At 42.7% G+C, this 22,040-nt stretch overlaps 1 protein-coding gene across 7 annotated transcripts in view; it reads right to left on the bottom strand.

Moving 5' to 3' along the window:
- The window catches only part of MYO5A (myosin VA), a 105,400-nt gene that overhangs the window by 29,606 nt on the left and 53,754 nt on the right, over positions 1-22,040 (bottom strand). For all 7 annotated transcript variants that reach the window (XM_068143859.1, XM_068143856.1, XM_068143854.1 and 4 more), the window contains exons 10-21: positions 21,560-21,825; positions 20,770-20,851; positions 17,563-17,703; positions 16,672-16,797; positions 14,490-14,573; positions 9,881-10,042; positions 7,608-7,705; positions 6,858-6,944; positions 6,653-6,761; positions 4,928-5,139; positions 3,836-3,992; positions 907-1,146 (exon numbers count right to left, since the gene is read on the bottom strand). In XM_068143859.1, the coding sequence (XP_067999960.1) occupies positions 907-1,146; positions 3,836-3,992; positions 4,928-5,139; positions 6,653-6,761; positions 6,858-6,944; positions 7,608-7,705; positions 9,881-10,042; positions 14,490-14,573; positions 16,672-16,797; positions 17,563-17,703; positions 20,770-20,851; positions 21,560-21,825 (1,764 nt within the window). The remainder of the gene's footprint in view (positions 1-906; positions 1,147-3,835; positions 3,993-4,927; positions 5,140-6,652; positions 6,762-6,857; positions 6,945-7,607; positions 7,706-9,880; positions 10,043-14,489; positions 14,574-16,671; positions 16,798-17,562; positions 17,704-20,769; positions 20,852-21,559; positions 21,826-22,040) is intronic.

Raw genomic sequence — 22,040 nt, forward strand, 5'->3', positions numbered from 1 at the left:
TGACCTGCTTCAAATGAAATATTGATTTTAAAGCAGCAAATGTTTTCTCTCAGTGCTGCTGAGAGATACAGATGGATGCTTTAGTGTTTCAGTTCTGCTATAGCCTTACTTTGTCTTCTATCAATGTTCTTCAGAACAAAAGAGAACTGATACCTTACAATGAAAATTCAGTGCATTTTTCCATGAATGCCCCCCCCCAGTGCTACAGAGGAAGGTAATATGAGATTTCACAGAACCACAGAATGCTTTGCTTGGAAGAGATCTTTAAAAGCCATCTAGTCCAATCCCGCTGCAGTGAGCACAGACACCTCCAACTTCATCAGATTGCTCAGAGTCCCATCCAACCTGATATAGATGTTTCTGGGGTTGGGCCATCTACCATTTATCTAGACAACCTGGGCCAGTGTTTTACCATCCTCAGTGTAAAAATGTCCTCCTTTTATCTACTCTAAATCCCCCTTGCTTTAGTTTAAAACCATCACCCCTTGTCCTGCTAAAAACCCTGTCCCCATCTTTCTTATAGACCCCCTTTAAGTAATGAAAGGCCATAATAAGGTCTTCCTGAACCCTTCTCTTCTCCTGGCTGAACAACCCCAACTCTCTCAGCCTGTCCTCACAGCAGAGGTGCTCCAGCCCACTGATCATTTTTGTGGCCTGCTCTGGACCTGCTCCAACAGGTCCATTTCTTTCTTGTGCTGAGAGCTCCAGAACTGCCACGGAACTGCAGGTGGGCTCCGGCACAGAGGAGCAGAGCAGCAGAATCCCCTCCCTCAACTGCTGACCATGCTGTGTCAGACACAGCCCAGGACACAGTTGGCTTTTTGGGTTGCAAGCACACATTGCTGCCTCATACCCAGTTTTTCATCCAGCAAGGTCTTCCCTTCCCCGAGGCCAGGGGTTTTTTACCTGCTCATCAATTTTTCGCTGCAGCTGCATGATCTTGTTCTCCAAGCCAATGTGAAGCTTCTTGTAGCGTTCTACAGACCGAGCCTCTATCTTCAGTTTCTTTAGCTCCCTCTTGGCCATCATGCGCCGGTAACAGCATTGCAAGTAAACAATTGCCTTCAAGGTCCTACGGTAGTGCACTCGAGCCAGCCAGCCTCTTACGTTTTTCTGAATAATAATACACTTGTGCTCCCGAAGCATCTGCAGGTCAGAAACAGACCACAAGGCTTATTAGAGCTGCAGACTCCACCTGCTCAGGTAAACTGACTCCATCATGAGAGGTAAAGGGATGATGCACACATAAGCACCCTTCTCAGGCACCTTAGCCTGAGAAACTTCTGGTGGAGAGTAACAAGAAATTAATGTGGAATTAATTTAACCAAATGAAAAAGAGAAGAAAAGAAAAGAAGAATAAAAGTAGGTGACAATGATTAAAATGAAAAGGAACCAGAAGGAAAAACATGGAGAAAAAGAACTGGAGGCACACTGAAGAACCAGGCATTCCTTTGTGTTGATGTCAGATCCAAGCTAATTACGAAAAATATATGGTACTTGTTGGGAAGATTGTAAACATAACTTTTTTTCTTCCTACTTACATTGAAACATCTCAGAGACACTGACATGCTACATAGGATTCATCAATATGAAGCTTAAAATGACCATATTTGCTATGCGGTGCAGCTAGTCCATGCTAGAACCCAGAGGAGATTTTAGCAGCTGTTAAAAACAGCAGCCAGTCTAGCTGACCAAGTTACTGCTTCCAGTCAGTTTTCTTTTAAAAAATAAACAAATAAATACTTCTGATTTGCATTTTTTGATATATCTTAAACTTAACCAGCATGGAAAAAAACCCCACAAACCTCCATTTATTCTACTCGGAAGTTTTATGTTGTAATAATTTAAACTTATTTCATGAAAGAAATTTCAACCATAGCTTTGAGGTATTAAAAACATTAATAACTTAATTTAATGTATAACTAAAAACAGTCAAGAACACCAGCAACCTTCATCAGTGTGTTAGCTGGGCACTTCCACTAGGAAGAGTCTACCACTTTTCTTTGGATCCTTTCCCCACTGATTCAATCAGAGATCTCCCAAGTCAGGAGCAGCTGAATCCCATCCAACCACAGCGATGCCTGGAGAGCCTGCCCAAACCCCAAGGCTTCCAGGGCCCTGAGAGTTTCAGAGTTCACTTAATAAAGCTTCTGCAAATGAAACAGTTTATTTTAAGGAACAAAACTATTTAAGATCTTATGCTTCTTCTTGGATTTAGTAGTTTAAAGATCATATGCAGTTCATATTCATACACCGATTTGCTGCAAAGCTGATAAGACAAACCAGTACAGAAACACCACTGTCATTTTCTTTACGCTTCTTAGCAAATGAACTGAAATGTGTTAGTGTAACATTTCCACATCAGTGAATTTAAAAGGTTCACTGGTGAAGAGGTAAAACTGTAGGATATGCAAACTTTCTCCCTTAGCGTATATTTCTGCTGAACAATGAGACTTGAAATACCAGCACTCAAGTCCAACGCACAACAAGGTAAGGAAATAGCTCTCTCAAAAGTACAGCAAGGTCAAAAGCCAAAGTCCTGACTGCACGTCATGCAGCTAGCAGTCCTGCCTCCTGCCTCTTCCTTACATGCTTAGAACTGCCCTTCAAGTTACCTGTAGGTGCCCGAACAGCTCAAATACAACTAGCTTTCAACAACATTATCACCTCAACTTTGAAAGCAACAAGTCCCATAAAATACCTCCATTGTCCAGGGAATGTCCTCATCTGCCAGCGAATCCTCACACCCATGCAGTCTGGTGAGGAAATAGGTCACTCCAACGTGAGGGGAGAGGATCAGACAAGTTACTTAATTTACCAGCTATTTCCCAGGAAAGCTTCTGTGAAAGCCATGGAGAAGCTAAACTCCTTGTTGATCTGAGAAGTACATCACAACGTAAGCTCTCCCCAGGATGTGTGAAGCAGATGATTCAACCATTCTAAATTCCTTGTACTGGTCATGTGACTGCAACACATGCCCTCTCTTCTGACAACAACAGACACCTTTCACAACCCTGATGAGCAACCTGTGTACCATGTATTACTTACAGAGCCATGGCTCACCCCAAGCATGCTGTCATAGGGCAACCTTTCAGTTTCACTCACTGGCAATCAACATGAACTCAGAACAGCCCTGTTTACTTTCCCCTGGCAGGCAGAGCCTGTGCTTCTCTCCCTATTGATTAGCTTTAATACAATTCCAGCTTAGGAGGACAATGTATAGACAGCACACCACAGGCAAGCTTGTCAGAATTTCATGATGTACTGCAGTGAGCAATTCACTCTAGAGGGATGCTGCCCAACAGGCAAGTCTGACCACCCTTTACAGAGACCCTTCCAGAAATGTGACATCTCTCTTCAGAGGGAATAAAACAGGTTTATAACCCTGTGCTACAGGACAGGTGGGTGTGTATCCCTCACACAACTAACTTCAGGCACACAGAATCATCTCCCATTTTCCTAAGGATGGCTTTTAGCCCATGTACTGCTATGACCTATGCTTCACTTACTCACATCTGTCATATCACTGCTACAAACACCTCTTATGATCTCACAACATGAAGTGTGGTGAAAATGTTAAGAATTCCAATAAAAAGGCAAGCATATATCCACACACAAGAACAGTCAAGTCAACCACAGGGATCTTATTACCTAGAAATTCTTCTCAAGGTTTACATTTTCCTAACTGTGCAGTGATATTTCATTTGTGCACTGTACATAACAGCACTCCCACAGAAAGTTCAGATTCCCAAGGGGATACCGGGATGGAGTTTCATCCTGGAGGTATGTGGAATTAAAGATAAGAGTTTAGAATCAAAACATGATGGTTTCTTACCATTTGGTACTTGAGCCTGACCATGTAACCCCTCAGGAGAGCCTGAAGAGCAATAGTAGCATCTCGCATGTGCTGGTATCTTTTGCGGACCACATACATGCGCTGGAACTTCTGAATAGTGATGGCAGCCCGCGTTCTCCGCAGGAACATGGCATAGCTGAGCAAGAGAAAGATTACAAACAGTACCTGTGATTATTTTTCAGTGCTTCAATACTATTTATTTTTCTACACCCTGTGACTTGTATCCTGTAACTCAAGAGCTACATTTTCCACTTCAGCCTCTTCCTGATGTTGTCACTGACCCAGCACATTTACTTGCTCTTCTACTCTACAGCAGTACAACAGAATGACAAATTAACAGAAACCTTGCGAGGTTTTATGGGGCAACGTTTTCACTTCCTCCAAGAACTGTGCTACAGAACTGACAAGATAAACTCAGTTTAATTTCTCACCACCTTTTCTCCAGCTATAAAGCTATTTCCACGATGCCACCTTTGTGAACTCCTAACCTCAAGTTGTAGAAAATGCTTGTTCTTGGCCCTCTCAGCAAGACAATTACAAAGCATCTTGATACAAGCCTCTTTCCAAAAGCTGACCCTTACAGTCTTCATAATCACCTGTCTGTTGAACTATGCCACCTGTACTCCTACCCCTTTCTCTGGCCTATACATGACCATCCCTCAGAAAGCAATCCAAACAAATGGCTCTCCCTTCACAGCTGCACCCTGGATGAGGAATAGCTTCTCAAGGAGGACAGACAGACCCAGCTAGGATGGCACATGGAAAGTGTACAGTGAGGACTCAGCCAAGAATCCTGCTTTACCTCACTTGGAACATATCTCTTAGTGCTATTTGTACTCTGCTTCCACTAATGAAATACTGTTCTGAGCATCATACAGCCCAGGGTGCTACTGTCCTCTCAGGGAGGTCAGAACTGGGCAGGACAGACACACTCATTATATTCAATTTCCTTCATTTCTCTGGAAAGTCATTTCCTCTCAGACAGTATAGAAGGGAGAGAACAAGTGTCTCATAGTTAAATGTCCTACTTAAATTGAGGCTACCGTGGGTTTTCCCACGAGCGCTGCTTACCATCGTGCTTGGTAGCCTCTGACATATCTCTGGATGGTGATGGCAGCCTTCCTCATACGCACGAACTTCTTCCGCATCAGCCAGCCCCGGATTGTCTTTTGGATGCGGATACAGGCAGCTCGCAACTTATCTGCCCTTATTTTTTCCAGATAGGCTACTTGGCCAGCCCGGAAAAATATTTTTGTCTTACCAAACTGGTACTTATCCTTGTCCTATTTTCAGAGGTAAAAAGAGGATCAGTTACAGCATTAAATGTTAGTGAACCAAAAAAAAACCAAAACCAAAAAGGCATGAAGGGCTAAATGAAAGTACAGAGTACAGTTAGTAAAGAGGCAAAACTATCTGCATAGTATTTCAAGTAAAACCTGGACTTCAATTAAGTAGTGGAGAGTATTTTCTGTATGATGCTTTTAACAAATTAATACAGTAGGGCCACAAGCATGGCCTAAGGGAGTAACCTGAGATTTCTACCTAGACAAGAACACCACACAGATTACAAGAGATGTGGAAGGCTACAGGAGGTGATGAAGGAGCCCAGAGGACAAAAGCAACACAGGCAATAATGCACATGTACAATTTCCTGCTTAAATTGTAGGTAAGCTCCCATCTTCAACCATATAACACAGTACAAATAAAACAGCTGAGGCTTCGAACATGTATGCATCGTTTACTGCACCAAGATTAATCCAGAACAAAGAGTCTTGCTGCGGTTGAAACACCTCTGAAATTTCAGGACTAAACCAGAGAGAGAACAGTATTCTGTGTTTATAGGCTGTGGTACTCCTTGGAAGAAAAAAATGAGAATATACAAAGGTACAATGAAAAAAAAATAACAATTTTGTGGATTGTTTGATGTTGAATTAAAAGGAATAGCAGTCAAAGAGCTACAGCATAGGATATATTTAACACTAGACATTAACCCTATAAATATGGACACATACACATAGACAAAAAAGACTTTAGTTGAGTTCACCCAGTGACACAGAATTAAAAAAGCTGAGCCCCACCTGCCTGCACAGTACTGATTTTTTTGTTTCCATAAACATCCTAACATTGGCATTGCACTTCAGCAAGGTGAGCTTTCTGGCTTTCTGTCTCTTTCTCTTCCTACCTGACACTTCCAAGTCTTAATTAATCACCTTCTACTGAGAGCTGGCTGGAACAATCCCTTGAGAGTCTGCCTGTCCTCTGCTGTTCATTGCTCCTTAAGAAATCCCAAGAAACATATCAGCTGAGGTGCAATGCCAGTGGTGTGGATGGCATAGCCTGGGAACATAAGGCTGCAACTGGAGGCAGGAGGCAAAGCAAGAGGCTGCCAAGACATGAGGACAGAGACAATGCTAAGCAGGGAGACAATTCTGAGGATGAAAGGAGTGAAAAAGGTCAACTTCTGCACAGGAACTGAAAAGGAGCAGTGTGAAGGACACCAACATATACACAGACAGAAACACTTCCAGACTGGAAAATCTCCAGATACCTTCCTTAAGGTGTGGTTAATGCATCCTGCTGTTAAGCAAGGTAAATGCTCACTCTCAACCCACCCACATTTAAAATCATTGTCTTCCTTTCCTGTGATACACTGGGAAACTCTAGTTCCTGTGCTAATATTGGCAGTATAGTGCTTTGTAGAAGTACTAAAACAATGTGGCCATAAGGGAGTAAGGGAGGCTATCTTTACTCCAGATCCCACATGCACTAAGCTACACACAGCACTAAGGCTAGTACCAGAATCAGCTTTTCCAGGACATTTTTACACGTCTGCTTTCGGTCACTAAGGACATCTCTCTGCTTCATCAGAACACGGTAACGGCTGAAGAACTCTTGGTATGTCCACCTGTACCAAAAAACAGAGTCAGTGTCAATCCCAAGACTGAATAATTATCTTAAAAAGATCTGCAGCTGAAAACAGGCTAAAAATCTGCAAACACACCTGGAGGGAAAGCCAGCTGCACTGATTCGGATGGTCTCCAGGACACCACAAGCTCTCAGCTGCTGCACTGCCCGCTTTTCATCAAATCTACATGGGAACAAAAAGAATCTGTGGGTGTGGGGCTCATTTTGCATTACATGGGGCCTCTGCACACACCCAGTACAGGAGTGGCACAGAGAGGAAGCAAGGGTGGGATGTGATGGTGGTTAACAACTTCAGTTAGCGCTTCTGCAACTCAGCAGTAACAAAGGGCAGCCTGCCTGGGGAACTGCCCAAGCCCATTGGCTGCCACAGGCTGCTCATCCTGCTGCTTCCCACTGGCCTGGCCAACAGCCATGGGAGTCACTCATGCGCAGATTTTAAGCAGACTTTTGAGAAGTGCTCTAAGCAAGTTCATATATGAAAAGAAAGGTACGGAATAAGACATCAGAATCTGTAAAAGCAAATTGTAGCAGATGTCAAATGAACTGTGCTAACTGCCGGTCACATTTGGAACAGCCAGCACTGAAAATGTTGCTTTTTCTTCTGATATATCACCAAAAAGCCAAAAAAACCTGTCAGGAAGTATTTAACCCTTTATTCATCCCAAAATATCACCTGTTGTAAGTACACATACAGATGCATAGTGAGTCCATAACACCAGAAAGATGACAGAGACCGTGCCCAAACGACCAAGGTTCAAGCAGAACCTCAGCACTCCAAGGCCTCAGGCAGCTGCCTCCCATGCACAGGCTACAGGAATCAGCTTACGTGAAGGGAAACTTGAAGTCGTTAGGCTTGATACAGCGCACGTAGTGTGGAGTTGTAGCGTTCAGAGTTTCCATCAACAGGTGAAGAGAGTTTCGAAACTTTTTGAGAAAGAAAAAGGGGAAAATCAGTATCACTAAGGTTGGAAGAGACCTCAAAGATCATCGAGTCCAACCTGTTACCACAGACCTCATGACTAGAGTAGGGAGGACACTACTGCCCACTGCAGGCTTGAACTCATGACCTTCCCATTAAGGGTCTTGTGCACTACCAACTGAGCCACACCAACTGCTTGTTGGAAGGGAACAGCCTCAATCAGCTCAACCATGTTTGAGAGAACCTCAGGAAGCAGACCTAAGGGGTATTTGTTTATTTGTAATAATGCTTTTGGTAATAAACACCAACTTGGCTTTGTTATGCAACAGATTTTAGTTTCAGATACCATCATTGGGTGAATAAACAGTGAGACTCTTAAATGTTAAGCTTTACAGGAGTAATGCTCCCGTATCAGCATGTCATAAATTACAACAGCGTGGGACAGACTGAGTTATTTTCAGCTTCCGCTTCATCGGCCCTAATCTTTGTCTAATCCATCTATTCACGACTAAACCCCACAGCATATTACTAACTAGACACTGGATTTTACATAAATTGTAAATAACATTTAAAATCAAGAGAGTGGTAAAAGAAAAAAGGTATAGTTTTCTTCAGCTCCACTAATCCCAATGTCAGACCTAGTGAAGTGATCTTTGAAAGTCCCATATCCAAGAGTCTCATGAGCTTTACTTTTAAAGAAGTAACAGGACCACAAATACCTAACACGCTGTAATATAGCCTTCTAACCACAGAACACCCTAATAGAGAAAGAAAACTAAGAAAGCACATCTTAGATGCTTTAAAAGTATGAATGTGCATTTCCCTCTTCTTGTTGAGCTCAAGATTCTAAGCCAGCCTCTACTTCTACACTAGCTACAATAAAAATAATTTTGTGTTTGCTTTCTACAAATTCCCATGTGAATATAAATGGTTGATTGCCAGGAGCAGTATGACAATATCCCCATTAACTTGAACTCATAGTTCCAGTTTGACAATAAAATTGTGAGGCCTCTACCAGCCTCAGGTTACGGTCTGTCTGCAAAATCAGAAATGAAGCTCAGCTTAAGAAGATAACTATTCTCCTGCGTGAACTGCAGAATGGAATCTGCACAGCCTGTACCATGAAGATATGCCAAGCAGATTTGCATTCTGTAGAGCAGCATGAAGAACCATTCCTGTTTCCACCTATAGCTTGACACAGCTTGCTTGGGAGAGACTAGAGAGAAATATGAATACCCAAATCAAACATTCTCTGAATTCCCGGATTTTCACTTAGCCATGTGACTGGTTCATGGCACTGCACAGACACTGTGCTAACATATTTTTAGGGGACTGACAACCATCCAAAGCAGCAGACACAGCCCAGGCATTTTTGGTGATTTTATCAGAACTCTGAGCGCTCAAGAGATGTGGCTGGTTCATCTTCAAGAAATGGCAGGGGACCCTGATACAAACAATTTACAGTCCTTGACAGCTAATTTATATTCCAGGCTGTCCTACAGTAATATAAAAAGAGTTACCCACATACACTTCCTGGAAGCCCCAGGCAAAATAAGAATGCCACTACTCACCAGCAAAGTGGTACAAGCTGGCAAGCAGATAAAATCTAAGTACTAAACTGTCAAAACAATTTTCCCCTGGCTCCTATGTATAGTCTGAGGGACAATCATATCAACATACAAAGCACCAACTGGGGATATAGCCATCTTGAAAAAAACCTCTTAAATCTGTAGAAGGGAAAGTAACAAAGAAGGATTGAGCTCTCCAGGCACACTGATCTGCACACTTCTAATTTACTTCTGGCACATGTAGATGGATATTTTGTGTTTAGCCCACTGATAACTGGAACCAAGTTTTCTGGGAACCTGAGTCCAACAATGTGGCACATGATCAAAAAGAACCAGTGTAAGATTTTCAAAGCTCCTCAGCACCCAGCATGCTAAATCTGTTTTGAAAAATGTGAGTTTTGGGTTGGCACTACACGAAGAACCGAGCTCCATAAAACTGTGGCCCACAATGTATGAGCAATTAGGATGTATTTGCTTGAAACTGCTGTAAGTCATAATCAGATCCACCTATCTCAAAAACACAAGGGATCACAAGAATCATCAGCACACCTTGAGACTTATGAGACAGAGGGAGATTGAGGTTATTTAATGGAGCTGCATCTTCAAACTCACCTGATGTCCCACAGTTTTCTTATGCTCCTTACTGGCTTGACCTGGCCTGGCCTTGGCTGGTTTTACAGCTGTCCGAGACAAAGGCACACGCCCTGAAGAGGTTGCTGATGTTGGGCTGAGGATCTTCTCCTCATCCTTGAATAACTCTGGCAGCAGCTTAAACTGGTATAATAGCAGAAAAAATGGAGGGTAAGAATCCAGAAGTGATTGTACTCATTTGTGCTTAAGGTAGGTAGAATCCAGACTCAGTTTTTGTAAGCACTAGGTTTTTCTTGAAATCCATGTGGGGACAAATGCAAATAAGCATTCCAGCCAGTAGGATAGTGAGTGGGCCATGACTGAACATTAGAAATTCTGTGGGTTTGATCAGTGAGTCTCCTTCTGAAGATAAAATTCTGATTATTTTTTTTTCCACAGAGCCAGCAATAGCTTCCATATGAAACTGTTAGATACTGAAAGCAGCTTCCTAAGTACCAATTGCAATTATATATGGCTGCTTTGATCTAAGAAGGAAATAGGGTCCTCTCATATTCCAGTGGTGCATCACACTCCTTTGAGGTTGAGAAATATCTAGGACACTGAATATGCCATCAAGCAACAAAGAATATTCCTGCTTTATCACTGCAAATTGTAATAATCAACTTAAAAGAGGAACCATCAGCAACAAAAAATTAGCCAAATTTATCTGACTGAAGATCTACTCTCAGGCCAGTGGGAGTGGAGGAAAAACCTGAAACATCTTTCCAAACATCACACAAGGCTGCTGCTTCTCTTTTTCCAATGGCTACAGAATACACCCATATATAATAGCTGCTTTGAAGTAACTTATAACTAAAAATAACATCAGTAGATCTTTCTACTGACAACCACAGCACTTCAGAACCATTATAAAAGTAAAGAAATCTGAACTTCTCTACCTGTCAATGAATAATCTTTTATCTAGCATCTGTGCATTTTCTCTCAAGAGATAGGAGCAATTTTCAGTACTAGAAAGTGCTTGGGCTAAGTACAACCTAAAAAATAAAAAAAAATGGGTTTGCCTTATAAGACTTGGTGAACATGCACAATATCCAATGAAACATGCTGCACAACAAAATGGTACTTGTGCTCTGTGGTTGTGCCAGATGGGCTAGCAGAAGGCATCAAATGTTCCTCAGTAGCTCCCAGCACAGCACTCCAGCATAATATAACAACTATGAATGCTACAAAGGTATTCTGAATTCCTGAACTAAAAAAGGAGTATCACAGCTTGGATTTATCTCACCTGAGTCTGCTGCATTAGGAGCACGATCACCTTAGATTACCTCTGTAGAAGAATGACATTTCCAGAGGGTGACTTAGCCCATCTCCTTCCACTGACTCAACAAAGAATTCAGGGCAGTTGGGCCACCACCACCTCACTCAGCTAGCTGCCCACAGTCAGATGGAGTGAGTCAGTATGCACAGACATCTGAGCTACAGCCCTTTCATCCCATACAGAAACTTCTTTGAATACAGTCTGCTTTCAATGAAACTCCTGATGTTTTCAACACACCAGGGGTGGGACCAGGGTCCCCAGGGTCTGGATTGCAACTGGACAAGCTCTTCTAAACTATCAGTAAGTCAGTCTCATTCCCTTTTTCCAACCCTGGGCAAACCTGCCTGTAAACCTGGGGAAGTGCATTTCAAAAGCACCATTTTCATAGACACTGCCTCAGTCACTGCATGCAGACGAAAGGAGCAATGTGTGGCCTTCTGCAGCACTGTGGGGACTTAAGACATTTTTTTCTAGATTTGGGGTTTAGCACCTTATCAATTTTCCTTGTTTTGCAGAACAGGAGGAGCGTTCAAAGAAAGGGAAAACACTGATCAAAGGGCAGATAATTACCGTGGTAGAAAACAAGCAAGTAAGCATTTTTACCCCTGTAATTTCTTTAGACAACAGATATGCTGCTAACAATCTTACAGATCATTTCTTTCCATACAGAGCCACAACAGAAGATTTTAACAACATGCCAGTAGCAAGCATAAAGGCTGAGGACTATTGTGTTGCTTTCATGACACATGCATGGAAACCGAACTAGTTCAAAGAGGTCCTGTGGGCTGACTTATAGAGAAGGCCAAAAGAAAGAGGTAAACATGACAGTGCCTGCCAAGAGCAGCGTGTGTCATGCACTGTGGAGAGCAAAGAAGCATTCAAGATGCATGTGAAGAGTGGACATGGGTAGGATGGCAAATGATGCATTCCATTTAGAATTACCTTCTGTTGAGTGTGCACAGCAAACCCAGAAAACAGCGACCAGAAACAGAAAAAACAGAAAAAGATAAATGCAATCCCACTACAACTACTAACAAAGAGGGCCTGCTGGAAAATAAAAATTAAACATTCTTCTCTGGAAAGTCTGTTTTCTTCACAGTTTAATTTTTTATTTTGTATTTAAAGCATTGGTTTTGGTAAAATTTACCACTGAAACCATCCCTTGGAGCACCCCTGCACCTCGGCCCTGTGCAGCACACTGTCACGCTGTGGTAGACCTGGAGCCACCTGCCTCTCACACACACAGCAGCTGACTTCACCCAAACCACTTCTCACATCAGAGAGTCTGCTGTGTTTTTTCATTACACTACACATCTTAATTGTTTAGCTTCATGTATCTGCTCAGAATAGAAACAGAAGTGAAAAATGTTTGGTTTCCTGATAGAATAGCATCATTCTAAATAGAATCATAGAATGGTCCAGGCCGGAAGGGACCTCCAAAGGTCATCCAGTCCAACCTCCTCGCAGTCAGCAGGGACATCCTCCACTAAATCAGGTTGCCCAGAGTCTCATTGAGCCTTACCTTGAATATCTCCAGGGAAGGGTCCTCAACCACCACTCTGGGCAACCTGTTCCAGTGTTCCACCACCCTCATAGTAAAGAACTTCTTCCTGATATCCAATCTAAACCTGCCCTTCTCTTGTCTGAAGCCATTGCCCCTTGTCCTGTCACTGCAGGCCTTTGTAAACAGCCTCTCTCCATCTTTCCTGTAGACCCCCTTCAGGTACTGGAAGGCTGCTATTAGGTTTTCCCAGAGCCTCCTCTTCTCCAGGGAGAGAAATCCTGTCCTTGACACCCAGCTTCCTGGGCCATTGGAGCTAGCACATTGCCCACAGCACAATGTCAAGTCAATTGCCTTTACATCTCAGAAAAGCACGACTAGCATTTTTGCCATTAAAAAAGGCAGACAGTGCCACTGAAGGCCTGGTCTATAACATTTCTTCACCTGGTATTTTTCAATTCAGATGTTATCTTTCTTTCACAGATACCAAGAAGGCAAGACTCTGTAAATTCTGGATCGTGTCCTTAGGTTCTATACATTTCATTCCTCTCCTCATTTTGCTTCTGGAACAGAACTTGTTTCTCCTCCAGAAATTTTCTGCTCAATTGTCAGGCCATAAACAAGCAGCTTCTCTTTTCAGATTACAAAATTAAGGGCTTAACTGTTAACCCTTCTTATACTAATAAAGTATCTTAGAAGTCCTTGATGCCTTTACAGAAAATACATTAAAATTTCGTGCAAAGTGAAAACAAACAAAAACCCAACCAAAAAAACCTAAACAAAACCACCCAAACCCCTTGAAAGCAAAACCACAAATCAAATCAATAAACAAACAAACAAAAACCCCAAACAATTAGGCTACAGAACTTTCTAAATTCATAAAGAGAGCCAAGTAAAACACAAACTATGTTCCATTTCAGTAGATCTCATATTAAGGGTGCCAAGGGTTAACACTGGGTGGGCCTCTACACAAACAGAAGTCATGAACCCCTCTCCCTTCCCAAAAGGGGAAGAAAGTACAAGGGAGTGACTTACAGGCTGGAAAAAAATTCTAAAATAGCTTTAATGAACATCATCAATAAAAAGAAAATATTATAATACTATTAAGACAATTATGAAATATATACAAACCCAATATTGAACTCTCACAGAGTCCAGACAGGACTCAGCAGCAGACAGGAACTAGATTCAAGAACTGGATTCAGGAACTCAGGGATCAGGATGTAAGGCAGAAGGACAGCGTCCTCTTAGGACATCAGCCATAAAAAAATGGATTTGACCCCTGTGATCCCTCAGCTGTATACTGAGTATGACAAACATGAAATGGAATACCTAGTTGGTCATTTTGGGGTCATTTGTCCTGCCTGTTCATCCCCACAAGTGTGACTTTTTACTTATTTACGATCCTTTTACTTGCAGCACCCCAACACGGCACACAAGACTGAGCAACGACCTTGGTCTCCATGGGAGCAGGCATAAGCAAAAGCCTTTCTGCATACCAGGTCTTAGTAATAGAACTATAAACATCAGTGTTATTGCTTCTAGGAGCAGACACTGCCTGTGAAAATATGCCATTAACTTCAGAAAGCACAGTCACTTAGAAGAGAGTGAGCTAAAAAATAAAAACACTTAAGTGCAGTCACTTAAAAGCGAATGAGATGAAAAATAAAATCACTGAACAGAGAGTGTGTTGTGTTCTAGCTCAAACCAGGACAAAGGGAGAAATATTTCCTAGGTTTACAAGAAATGTTATATGATCCTTAATTCAAGGATTCCTAATTGCAGTAGAAAAAGAAAAATGTTATACTAACCTTACTTGATTTTAGGACCTTAATTTGTTCTTCATAAACTGTGTCTTTATTCTTTTCCAAAAAGCCTTCACATTGATACTCCACCTGAAAACCACAATTTTACAAAAACATAAATGTTAGAATGATTTAATAAGAATATTTTGCATATGATTTATCAGCTGTAACAGCCACATTTAAAACAGCTAAGTCTTGTGGGTATTTAAAATATCAGCTCCCAAGTGTATCTTTGCCGAACATAGATTTTCTTCAAAGAGGGAACACTTTCCAGCATACAGAGATGAATACTGTGACTGCATTAAACCAGATATACTTCTCTGCTGAGAGATGCTGTGCTAAGACAGCATGATTGAATGGTGACAGTAAAAGTGGAGAATCAAAACGTGTGTTGAACAGCTCCTTCGGTGAAGTAAAAGGCTGCAAAACTGTGCGAAATCCAGATACAACTGAGAACAAAGTACCTCACCTCATTAGCCGAGAGGCAGTAAGTGATCTGCCTGCAGCATATGAAAATGCCTCATTTGTACTTGGGAAACAGTATTTTTACCAGAAGCAATAAAGAGTCTGAATGTTGTGCTAACAACATTCCTCTATCAGGGCTACAGAGTTTACTGGACCGAAGAACAGCTAGAGCATCAGAAAAAAACATAGTATTTATGTCACTGTCCTAAATTCAATGCTGAACAAAACCCACCAATTCTTGTCAAAAGCCTGTATCTTAGAATGTGCTGTTAATTAACCTAAGTGTGCTAAATCTCATGAAGTGTCTCATGCTACCTCCTCAATCTTGTGTCAGCAGAAGTGTAGACTCTAAAATACAAGAGCAGACTTCCTTAGCAATTCTGTTCTTTCAGAGCAGCCAGATGGATAGCTGTTAGCAGCCCCTCTTCTGGTGCAGCCATTGATCAGTGTTTACACAACGACACCATACCCCTAGATACAAAACATTTCAACAGATTCTTGGAGAGGAAGAAGGCAGAGAATGTCCCCAAAGTCTCTCCACAACTGAAGGTCCACTGAACACCACCTCGGGTACCATTAATGTTCTCACTGCGGAAGACAACGCCACGAGAGGGCAGCAGAATCTCTGCCTTCTCCCACAGAAGACAATAGCAAGGCACAGCCCTTCCTAACCTGCCAGCTACAGCTCTACTTTTTTTCCTTCAAGATGTCTGTCTGTACACATTCTAGTAAGCTCCAAGGGAAGCACAAATGCTTAGCAACGACACATCAGAGCTTAGAGCTTTGCCAATACCGGCGTGGAGCTACTTTTCCCTTTCCTTGGCACTCAGCCTAGGCACAGGGAAGTCTTGCTTCCAAATATCAAAGTTTAGCCTAATGAACAGTATGTGAAATATTTATGAAATCTTTCTTGTTCTCTCATCCGCTAAATAAAACAGAACTCATGAATCCAAACTGGTACAGAGATATTCTTGCTGCTTTCATTGACTAGACACAAAACAAACGGGATCCCTCTTCCTGGTACAAACCTGAGAACTTGGGAGAAATCCAAGGGAGGCAGGTGAGGGCCTCAAGCCCCCAAGGCAGCACATTCTTACCTACTGGTAAGAATCCCTGAGCTTCTCAGAACTTTTTTTGACAAGGCTGACAATATTCTTTGTATAAGGGGACAATTAACTTAAACATGATTTTAACCTTGTTTAAGCGGAGGAGTTGCTCAGTTTGTTGATGCATTGGGGGAGCTGAGCAATGCACACACTCCACTGAGATGACCTTATCCAGCTTCCCTCCCTCCCTCCTGTTTGCACATTAAGATGGCAGCAAAGTCAACATCATTCTGTTGTTGCTCTTTATCTAGAACTACAGTGAGATACATGATTTTCTACTTTGTGTAATTCCTGGTATAACTGGAATTGATACAATTATGCTGTGAATTGCACATACATTAAGTTCCTATGTTTTCAAAAAGAATGGTTGGTGGTTACAGCATGTGACAGGAGTCAGGAGCTCTTGTTTGTGTTCCTGGCTCTGTACAGCTGCCAGGTGAGCTTTCTTCTCCTGCTTGAGTGCATAGGCAGGCACACATTTTGCAAGCAGCTGAGTAGAGCCAAGGATGCCATGGCACTGCCACTGCCCACAGCAGCCACCCACACTAGGATCCCTTCCCATGCACACTATCAGCAACATCAGCCACACAAAGAGTTACCAGAGGAAAAGTCCTTACCTTGTCAGCAAAGTGCTTGATGATAAAAGCCTTATTTGACATGCGTGGTTTTTCAAAGAGGGCACATTTATTCAAATGAGTGTTGTAGAGTTTTTGGGCCCAAGTGTCATCTGAGCCTTTTGGCATCTACAGAAGAGGGGACACTGTCATTTATACTGTCCTGAAAACTTTCAGTAGCAAAAGAAACTAAGAAGATGGGGAACAATGTTTTGTGGTTTGTATTCAAACTTTGATGCCTCAGATTCCAAGCACTGCCATAAGCAAGGAAGCCAGTAACCAGCTCTGCACTTGCCTTTCTAACAGTCCAGACTGGGTGCAGCCCAGCTGCAGGTGTAGCTGCTGTGTGACACATTTGACACTAATAGCCCTTCCAGCATCACACACACCTGAAGGCAGGGATCCTAGAGCTACATTGTCAGACTGAAGAGCATTTCAGCAGGTCAGAACACATCCACCATCATTAGAGATGGTTTGTGATCTACATGATACACGATAACCCCATGATGGGCTTCCCCTATACATGGCTTGGCATAAATTAAACTAAGGTCAAAGACAAAAGGTGAGATACCAAGTGAGAGGCAATTTGGAGAAATCTGACAGGACCAAAGACTGCTCTTGCTGCACTCCAGAAAGGGAAGGTTGCCAGAGTCAAAACAAAGGTTGATTAGAGACCCAGAAGCTGACACATGATGGAGAGGAGAGAGTGGAAAAGCATGACTAAAACCATTTTTTCCTCCTCCTGTAATTGCCAATTCTGTTTGTATAATCTCCAAATCCTTTCAATAGCAGAGTGTCAAAATGATGTCTCCACACAGATGACATTTCCCCGTGTGGCCACAGAAGCAGGACAGTTGTTGACCTCTTTCTTTATGAAAGCCCTTGAACACACACCTTGCACTCCTCATCCAACAGATCCAGAATTCCCATTTTGGCTTCTATGAGGTTGATGCAAGGCTGATTGTCGTAGAAATCAATCAAGGTCCATGGTATTTCTTCCTTCATATATTCCTCCTGTTCCAGTTTAAAGACATGCTACAGGGCAAAAAGAAAACAGGGTCCTTTTGTGAAATAAAATGTAGAATAAACACATCGAACTCTCACTCGAATTCATCTTGGCACACTAATCCAGGCTGTCAAGTTGACACACTAGTTCAACTAAATAAACCCTTTAAGAGGTAAGTGCATGAAAAATAAATTAACCTTTTTCATGGCCTAAAAACAAAGACTAAATGAAAGTGTTCATCCATAGGAAATAAGGCCTGTTTTCTCCCATCTTTCTACTATATTGTCTCAAAATTACTGTAAGAGATTTTTTTCTTATGAAAAAACAAACAGGCAAACCAAGCCACGAAACCCCGAAAAAGCCTCAAGTGCAAGATTGGCGATTTATAAAGTGGGATGTGCCATGCATTTATGATTTTGAAGTGATGAATACCAGTCTATTTCAAGTAAAATTTCACTATAAATACTTCTGCATTTCCTTGTAAAAGAACAGAACTTCATTTTCCCTTAAATGGCTGCTGTTTTTTTCCTACGATGACGCACTGCATTAAAATATACTCCTGCAGAAACCTGCAAGAATTACTCCAAGAGCATTAGCACAAGAAATTCTTCAAGAAAAATTCTGTGGAAGATTTATCTGGTATGAAGATCAATAACAACGTATTTGTGTATTCATTCAAAAATATGATCACAAAACCCCCCCCACATAGCTGTAATGAAATGTGCACAGAAGATGAATTAAAACTTGAGGAAAAAAAGATGATATTACATAGGCAAATTGTGGTCTTAATAGCACCTGGAATGGTGGAGCTGCCTCTTGAGTTCAGGGCACAAGCCCACCAACACCTCCTTGCAGCTCTCTGGCATGCATCTGCTAGACAGCAGAAAACTACCCTGACAAAGTGGTTTATCCCTTTTATTTCATTAGCCTAACACCATCCTTTCCAGAGCAGTGCTCCTTAACGGCGCCCACGGGAGCCATTCCCACCCTGGTGCTTCAGGCCTGTATTACACGCTGAGGTAGCTCCTGACAGGAACATCCACGTCATACCGACGAGTCATACCCAACCTAGATCCTGCAAGAAAGCAGAAAACCATTTCTCCTCTGCAAAGCAATTACGTGGTGAAAAATGTCTTCACACTTAATCTCCTCCTTCACAGGCTGTGGGTGGCCAGGCAGGCAAGGCAGGCTGAGGAGATGAGGATGGCAGCTGGCTAGTTCTTCATCAGCTGGGCTCAGGTCACCCTGGGCCACACATGAACACCTGCTGGCTGCCACCACAGACACAGGGCTTTAATTTAAAACAACCTCCACCCTGTGTACCTCCACAGCAGCCTGCAATGAGTTCATCTATACTGGTACTGGGTTTGGTGGCTTAGCAGGGCATCATTACAAATGCCCCATTGGCAAGTCCTTCATGAGACAAGTGCTTACAACAACAGCACAAGGAAGGGAACACAGGGACAGTGGTCTTTACTAAAGAAACAGAGAATGGTAGAGGTTGGAAGGTTCCAGTCAAACCCCCTTGCTAAAGCAGCTTTGCCTAGACCAGGTTGTACAGGATCACGTCCAGGTAGTTTTTTAAAGTCTCCAGAGAAGGAAGCTCCACAACCTCTCTGGGCAGGCTGCTCCAATGCTCCATCATCCTCAAAGTAAAGAAGCTTCTCCTTATGTTAAGGTAGAACTTCCTGTGCCTGTTTGCCCATTGTACTATCACTGGGCACTACTGAGAAGACACTGGCACCATCCTCCTGACCCCCACACCCTTTAGATATTGATAAGTATTGATAAGATCCCCTGTCAGTCTTCTCCAGGCTAAACAGTCCCACATCTCTCAGCTTCTTGTTGTAAGAGAGAAAAACCAGACTCATCTTTGTAGCCCTCCATTGGACTCTCTCCACTAGTTCCCTGTCTCTCCTGAATTGGGAAGCCCAGAACTGGACCCAGTACTCCAGATGTAGCCTTCCTAGGGCAGAATACAAGGGGAGGACAACCTCCCTCAACCTGCTGGTCACACTCTTAATGCACCCCAAGATACCATTGGCCTTCATGGCCACACCACCACACTGCTGGTTCATGGTAAACTTACTGTCCACCAGGACTCCCAGATCTTTCTGCATGGACCTGTTTTCCATCCAGTCAGCTCCTAACCTCTACTGGTGCATGGAGTTAACACTTACCAGTGCAGGACTCTGTAAGTGCAAACCCTTACAATTCTTACAGCAACTAGATTTTTGATGCAGAGCTGAGAAAACTCCAAGATGACGTGCGCTTAGCAGTTACGACATCCTGCTTTTGCAGCTGAACCCAGTTATGGCACTACCAGTACAGAAAGGGCACACCAGGACTGGAAATCCCAGCCTCCACTCCAGCACCCAGCTTACTTCCCAATCCACATCCCTGCCTGGGAGGAAACACAGCGCAGGAGGATTCGGTCCTTTGAGCACACGCTGCCATGGAGCTATGTTCGTAAGGAGAGTTCAAAGCTATTCCTGTGCTGCAGCACAGCCTAGCAACAGACCTGGCAGAAATAACTTGCCTCATCATTATGCAGGTAAGATATATAATTACAAACGTCACTGAGGCTGAGGGGAGAGGGAGAATCATCATCTCTCTGGAGGAGGGGGAAGAGGCGTCCCTTGCCACATGTCCATCAACAACTTCGGAATGTGGTTGAAAACCCTCAAAAGATGACACCAGGACAGGAAATGTGGGTGGCAGGTTCCCAGCAGCAAAGCCCTGCTCTCTGCTGCCAGCACACAGGCTCTTGTTGGAAGTCATGGAGGCACAGCAAACTCCAGCCTCAACTGCAGTGTGTCCTCATTGACAGGCCATCTCTGGGTCTTAATTGCCAAGCGCTGCTTCTGTCTTATAATTGTTGCTGTGATCAGAATGTCAAACAGTCCCAGAGCAGCAGTTAGTCACAAAATCTATTTCTAGGAGATAGTCGATCTCTCCCCATCCCCCAAAGCCCACAGCCAGGACAGCTGGTTAATAGACTGAAGGAATTCATCGTAGCCACTGGGGACCCAATTAGCAGAATGGACTGGGATGAGGGGAAAGGCAAGAGGAAATGCCGGTCAATTCCTACTTACCATATTGAACTGCTGCTGCAGTTTTTCGTTGGCATAGTTGATACAGAACTGTTCAAAGCTGTTGATTTCAAATGTCTCAAATCTAAAATAAGCAGATCATCAAAATTACTAGTGCAGTGAAAAAAAACCAGATTAAATGACCCTATAATTTTTAATTCCCTTCCTCCAGTCACTTTCATTGCATTATTCCAGGCAGAAACAACCTCAATCAAGCAATGAAGCACACAGAAATGGCAAATGACAGTACAGGGGCAATTTGGTGATGTTTCCTCTTCAGGCAGGGATGGGGAACACAGAGAAGGGACTGATGTTCCTAGAAAGCATGTTAGAATAGAATAGAATAGGAATAGGAATAGGAAAAGGAAATAATAGAATAGAATAGAGTAGAATAGAGTAGAGTAGAATAGAATAGAGTAGAGTAGAGTAGAATAGAATAGAACAGAACAGAACAGGAGTAAACCAGGTTGGAAGTTGTCTTCGTCTCTTCTAAAGCACCACAATGGAGGAACCATGAGATGCCAATTCCCTTGTCACTTTCTCCAGTGCAATACATAAAGGAACTACCAACAGCAAAAAATGAAATCCCACTATAAATGTCAGACTTGAAAGTCAAGACAAAGATCTTAGACAGCATGTCAAAACTAACCACCTACTTCCTTCAGCTGCGTAAGCAGCTGCTAAGGGTTTGGGGGTTTTATGTGTTCCATGCAGCACTGCATGGCAAAGACAAAGATACTCTGCAGTAAGATAATTACATAAGAGTCATCACACCTTTGACAAAGAGACTCACCCATAAATGTCCAACACTCCAATGAAAGAATGCTGTTTTACAGTAGCATGAAGGGCTTTGTTCACATGATCTACAATCCAGTTAAAGAGATTAGCATAGATATGTTTGGCAAGTGCATCTCTGGCGTTGATGGCATGAAGCTTAGAAATTGGCTTGATGTAGGTTTCGGTGGCAGTTGCGAGCTTCCTATGGCAAAGCCAGTGGGACATCTCTTCATAATCCACACCCATGAGGTCACAGAAGATAGTGAGGGGTTCATGCTTGGGCTAATAAAAACAATCTCATTAAGTCTTGAAGCAGTATTATTACTAGCACACATGCAATCATAAGAACTGCCTACCCGCAGTGATCCAACAATAAGCAGCATCAGCAACTTCCTCAGCTCTTTTCTCCTTCAAAAGGTAACAGGTTCCCTACCCACCCATCACATTCACATTGCTGAAGCAGGCTGGTGAATCAGTCTCCTAAACTGCACTTTACT

Source organism: Melanerpes formicivorus, unplaced genomic scaffold, assembly GCF_026170545.1.
Source record: "Melanerpes formicivorus ecotype bairdi unplaced genomic scaffold, bMelFor1.0.p_v2 SCAF_10, whole genome shotgun sequence".
Classification (NCBI taxonomy): Eukaryota; Metazoa; Chordata; class Aves; order Piciformes; family Picidae; genus Melanerpes; species Melanerpes formicivorus.